This window comes from Glycine max, chromosome 19 (assembly GCF_000004515.6).
Source record: "Glycine max cultivar Williams 82 chromosome 19, Glycine_max_v4.0, whole genome shotgun sequence".
Lineage (NCBI taxonomy): Eukaryota > Viridiplantae > Streptophyta > Magnoliopsida > Fabales > Fabaceae > Glycine > Glycine max.
The window spans coordinates 46,767,702-46,773,701 of NC_038255.2; the positions used below are offsets into that span (position 1 = coordinate 46,767,702).

The 6,000-nt window shown below is 35.5% G+C and overlaps 1 protein-coding gene across 3 annotated transcripts; it reads right to left on the reverse strand.

Moving 5' to 3' along the window:
* Positions 1-795: 795 nt before the first annotated feature.
* Positions 796-5,475, reverse strand: COL9 (zinc finger protein CONSTANS-LIKE 13-like). Of its 3 annotated transcripts, none has more exons than XM_041012382.1 (5): positions 4,825-5,475; positions 4,120-4,281; positions 2,845-3,107; positions 2,117-2,220; positions 796-1,046 (listed from the first exon to the last, which is right to left on the reverse strand). In XM_041012382.1, exons 1-4 carry the CDS (start codon positions 5,356-5,358, stop codon positions 2,124-2,126), a joined length of 1,056 nt encoding a protein of 351 aa, XP_040868316.1. In that variant the 5' UTR covers positions 5,359-5,475; the 3' UTR covers positions 796-1,046; positions 2,117-2,123. The 3 variants fall into 3 exon arrangements, with proteins under 3 accessions (XP_040868316.1, XP_040868317.1, NP_001241399.1); XM_041012383.1 differs by having other exon boundaries at positions 796-1,077; NM_001254470.1 differs by lacking the exon at positions 796-1,046 and having other exon boundaries at positions 2,124-2,220; positions 4,825-5,358.
* Positions 5,476-6,000: the final 525 nt, after the last annotated feature.

Here is a 6,000-nt window from a genome sequence, read left to right on the forward strand (position 1 = left end):
TTTTCCTTTCAGGTCAATGGGAAACCTGTGCCTTAACGGTGGCACCATTATTGAATGTGGTTTTTAATGTGAAAAAGAACCCTTTGGATATTCGAGAAGCGTTAGAAAGAGACCTCACCGGCTCACGCTAATTTCTTTCATAGGAAGGTGAAGACAATGGCATTTATGCAGTAGTTGCCAAGGGGACCAAAACGTGTGGGGACCAAGAAATTTCTTACACTTTGTGAAGAGGGGCACCCACCACGGTTGATGCATGAATACAATAATCATTACGCACCATCTTTGCCCAGCAAACATGTCCCATACGTGTTTATGTATGTTAGCATTAATTATTTTGGACGTTTGATTAATCAAGAACCTTGTGGCAAGAGAATGACACATACCCTGCTATCCAATCCATTTTACAATGACCTTGTTAGTGCGGACTAATTGCTTTGGCAGCATTAAAGTAGCAGCTCCTGGGACAACTTTGTATTTTATTTATTTATTTTGGCTTGGCTAGCTAGTACAAATATTTATAACCGATAGTACAGTAGTATCATCTCTTTCTTCAATTATGTTCTAGCTTCGTCCCTTTCGTTTCACCTTATTTTGAACATGAACATTACCAAGATGGATTAGATGTGAGATGGCTTATCAATCAGAGAAAGCTTCAACACTAGAAGGGGTAAAAATATTAAGGTAATGAAAAATATAAAACTATTCAAGGTCAAATAACTGAGAAGTGGCTTTTGGCATATATTCCAAGGAATTCACCATTAAACTTCCCACATCAACCATTCATAATTTTTTTTATTTTTGGTATATACACGTCATACTTTCATAAATTTCTGAGGAATGTCTACAAGTAACACCATACAACTCTACATCCTTTAAGCTTCATAAGTGTAATGGGGAAAAAAAAAAACTTGTACAAGCTTACATTTTGCAGGAGAACGTAAACATCATCCAAGCTACTGTTCTCTAAAACAATTACATAAGAATGCGTTAGCCAGCAAAATGGTTCCTTCTCCAATGTATCTTCTGCTCCATATATACTTCGAAGGCTAATGACGTTTGTCGAACATGATATCAAAGCTTTAAGTAAGCATGATTTGCAAATGAAGAGAAGAAAGTACATAATCACATTTATAAGATGAAATAAATAAAAAAATTGTAAAAAAAACGAATGTTATGAGGGTCCATGAAGACAAGGATTGCCTCCCACGCATTGCATTCAATCAAATACCAATGGACTAAAGTACAGCCGAATATTACATAACTTGGCAATATGCATGAAGCACAGAACATATTATATTGTTTTTCTATATTAGATGATTAGAACATAATGCTGCTCATCAACACATACTTCAGTGTTTACCAGACAATTAGTCTGATAAATTAGACAGTTTGTGTCCTTTGCTTTTGTGCACTAACCACTTTTATTTGCCAGCTTTTTGCTGAGTCATCACTCAGCAGTGTTTATTGTTCTCAAATTACTTCGAAGCACATAGAAATTTAAGAGGTAAAAAAAAACATGCAGACTCAGCTGAGTTCAGTAACATATCCCCCTCGTCAAAACAAGAAACGATGAATTTGCAGAAGATATGTGTTCTTTTGTCATGAATCTTCAGCTAGCACTTTCTGAGCTGTGCTATACCTCAATCTTCATATTCTCATAATATTCAAATATTTAGATAAGTATAACTTGTTTTCCCTTGCTCCCATGGAATGTTCAACACTTATTCAAACCAATTTAAGGAGTCTGCAAGCTATCTCAAGTTGAGTTTTTTTTTTTTTTTTTAATTTATTTATTTGATAATCAAGAAAAACAAATTCTAAGTCTGTTCACAAGATACTCTCCAAACATGATCCTAGACCCCAGTAAATTTGCTTCTGATTTACAGAAGTCTGCACATATTTGTCTACCTCAGGTGCAGTCAATTATGAAGCAAAAAGGATGATAAAAACACTACTGTCAACTGTATTGCAAAAATATGTCTGCATAATATCCTAGCTCTGAATCCAAGAATACATCACTTGGAAAATTTTTTCAACTTCACTATACAAGGGATGCGTTACATAATGTATGTGATTTGAGCTTGGGAATTGTAGTTATGATGTCATAGCAGCCTACCATGATTTCAATGTTCATGTCCCATCTTGGCAAATCGGCCCTTGACTCTTACCCTGCTTTCAGCCCGAACTTTTCGTGATTCATACCTTATGTGCTTGTCAAATCTGTTGTTTTCCATATAAAGCATGTCAATTTAATAATCTAAGAAAGTTATAAATTCATATATACAATCATCATGACCACAATTCACACATACACAAATACTTGCAGTTCATAATTCATATTAATAAACAATACAACAATCATTTAATTTAGCAAGGAGAAGAAAATGCCTCGTTAACAACAGAAGCACGGAACACAGTAAATGGTGATAAAAAAATAACAAGACCATTCTTCCAGAAAAGTCTGAACTGAACTCTTTCAGTCAACATATTGGAGAAAACTATGTAACATATTAATGAATCATTCCTGATATCTCCCAAAGAAAATATATCAAAAAGGAAGGTCCCAACTCCCAAAAATATATCCAACCTTACTTGTGGCCAATGTTTATAAAACATGTCTAGGAGGAGTTAAAGCTTGTCCTATGAATAGATGGAAATGAAAATAACTCTTATTTCTATAATTTCAGCATGTTTCGGTTAAAGGCCTGGGATATTGTGTATTGAGAACTTAACATATCAGAAATTGAGTGGCTCAGTCTCAAATGAGCACTTCCAAGCATTAGAAATTAATAGATACCTCTCACACAAACACAAAGCAAGCAAAAGATGCTGTAATTGTAATACCTCCTTGTTTTCTTCTTCTGCTTGTACCGTAATAATGCAGAATCTCTTTCTTGGCTTGTTAACTCACATGCTGCAGCTTTGGGAGTAGTTGATAGGGTTTCAGACTTGAGAGAAATGGATGGTTTCCCTTCATTGTCACCATAGGTGTGATTTTCCCCAACAGCAGAAGTAGAATGTTTAACTGGAATTTCTTCAGTATAAGTTCCCATTGATGGGTCAGGAGGCACAACTTGATGCATAGGCTCGCTGCTTTCTCTATGCCACTGAAATACACAGTCAATAAGGCAGCACAATGATTTTATTTAAAATAAAAAGTGAAGAAGGCATCATTGAATAGTTCTACCATTAAAAGAACAACCTAAAGACCTAGTCTGTCCATAACAACAATAGAACAAGGCAAGCCATAGGAAATAACAAAGCAAGATAGATGTTGCTGGTGATTGGTTTTGCAAAAGATATATCATAACAGCGAAAATTAGGATTCAAAATTATAAGAATGCTGGACCATTAAATAAGTTTCTCCAGGCAAAACAGAACTAAATTTCAAAAAATAAATAAATAATAGTAGGCTGTGAAAAGTTTTCTAGTCAGTCAAATTAAAGTGTATTCAGAGTATCATTCATGACCCATCATTACATCACATGCAACATATCTACTGGAAATGCCATATTTTTACTATTATTCTCATTTTAGAAGAGCAAAATCCTCGTATAAGAGCCAGTCAAATGTTTGAGCAAACCAATCCATCAGTCATATTTCCTTGCTATGACTCCAAGACATCTTATAGTAAGTTGGAGAATCCAATAATGAAACCCTTTCAGCAATAATTCAACTAAATTTACCCAGTATAACAACTTGTTCAACGGATGAACTGTTGAACTGTATAATCATACCACATACTACATGGAATGTAAGTGCCAATATCATACTACCCCCCAGGTTCATCTTATGAATACCCCAGCGAGTGAGTTAAGATGCCAGTAGATATCAAAATTTTATGCAAATAGTCTTTTGTCAAGCAAGATCAATCACAGCTAACACTCTCCTCTTTAACAAATTAAGATAGTTTGACAAAAATTCACAACAAAACTTCGATTTGAACATATAAAAAAGGAAAAACAAGGCAAATCCAATCTAGAGACACAAAAATCCATCCCTTATACAAACACAAATAAAATTACATGGTTGGAAAAAACAAATAACCCATCATCAGGCATCAGCCCCAGCTTTTGACAAGAAAACACAAGTACAAAACAAGTGAAGTAAAAGCTTTACCTCATGAGAAGGAAAGATATCAGCCTCCGGGTCACGTTCAAAACCCAAGGACAAGTTACCCGATTGCACATATGGTTCAAGGTCCAAAGGCTCAGACTTGGCCAATTCCCGAAGCTGACTAAGAATCTCTTCTTTGTGTTGCCCACAAGCAGCCTTTCGATTCTGAATCAATAACAATACCCTAAACAAGTCAAAATTGTAGGCAATAGACACAGATTTTCAATGTCTTCTTTCACACCCAAATAATCCACTAACCTATAAAACAACCACACCTAAATAAATAAAAAATTGACATTTTTCATCAACCAAACCCTCCAATTAAAAAAAAAAAAACAAGACCTAAAAAAGAAACCCCACCGTCTTTAAAAAATCACGGCAAAACCCAAATACTAAATTTCCATTGCATTTTCTATTTTCTCAGCATTCAAACAAGGGAACAAAAAAAAAGTGTTAGAAATCTCACATTTACTAGTATATAAATGGAAGACAAGTTTCACTCCATGACCTAATTTAAGATTGAGTTAATTCCGAACCCAAATTATCGCACCACCCGTTATCATATTTAGTCCTCCAAACTCAAATTCTGCGGGGGGGTATCCTAATGGCTCTATCAAACAATTCACAGATATTTAGTCTTGCAAACTTCACCAGGCCTAAATCCAAATTCTAAGTAAAGGGTTTTTAGAATTTTGCTTTCATATATACCTTGGGCAGAGGAGGAACCTTCATGGCCTGAAAGCTATGAGAAGAAGGAGAGGAAGAAATCAAATCATCAAGCGTAACAAAAGAAGGCGCATCCCACACGAACATATCCGAAAGCCCTTCAATCTCGCTGGCGCCGAAGAACCCATCAGCGACACTTCCCTGAGGCGAAAAAAGCAGAGATTTTTTGCTGATATCCGAAAACCCCACGATGGACAAGAGTTCGGAGACGGAAGGGCACCCAGTGAAGCCTTCGAGGGGCCTTCGCTCGTGAAGGGAATCGGAGAGCGCAGGGTTGTGGTTCTCCCAGTCGCAGTTCTGGCACAGAACAGAGGTGTCGGTTGAACAGAGTATGGTCGCAGGGGAATCATCGCATGCGTCGCAGAGCAGCGTGCGCGTGTGCTTGGAGAAGAGCTGGTTGGTGGAGTGAACTTCGCGATCGCACGAGAAACAGAGTTTTGCTGAATCGGCTCTGCAATAGAGAAGTGCTGTGGAGTTGCCACAGTAGTCACAAGGTCGCGCTTCAGCACCACTCATAGCTATGAATTTTTCTTTTGTTTTGGGTGTGAGTGAGTGAGAGAGAAGAATAGGGTAGGTGTGCTTAGGACTGAGTTGGATGGATATTCATCATTTGTTTCTTGGGGAGCAAGATCTACAACTACTTGAAAAGCTACTTTTCTCTATTTTTAATTTTCATTGAAATCGATGGAAATTTAAATTTTGTGACTAGGACTAAACTGATCTTTTTTGGACTTTTAAGTGACGTGGGAAGATGTACTAATTTATAATTCCTAACGTGTTTTTGTATATTTGTATTGTGGGTAGGAAATTAGGAATTGATTTTACTGTTACACAACCTTTTTTGGCTTCTCTTACAACCAGGTTTGAGGTAAGATATGGAATTATGGTTGGAAATTATAATTTCAATTCTAATTCTAATTTTGTAATCATTCAAAATAATTCAGAATTATATTTTTTTATGTTTAATTTGATTAAAAATATATGTGTGTGATATGAATAAAAAATAAAAAATAAGTCACGTTGTTTTTAAAATAATAATATGATATTTGATTTTGATAATTAATTTATAGATATAGTGAGATGACTCATATATGATAATTAAATTTAAATCATATAATTATAAATAAAATAAGAAAAATTTAATGTGTTTTGATATTA

What these genes read in the sequence shown, in the direction of transcription:
- COL9 (XM_041012382.1), bottom strand. Translation starts at nt 5,358, where the DNA reads ATGAGTGGTGCTGAAGCGCGACCTTGTGACTACTGTGGCAACTCCACA. An exon ending in ATATCTTTCCTTCTCATGAG is followed by an intron (nt 3,108 to 4,119) that starts GTAAAGCTTTTA and finishes TGTGTATTTCAG; the next exon opens with TGGCATAGAGAAAGCAGCGA. An exon ending in CAGAAGAAGAAAACAAGGAG is followed by an intron (nt 2,221 to 2,844) that starts GTATTACAATTA and finishes GGAAAACAACAG; the next exon opens with ATTTGACAAGCACATAAGGT.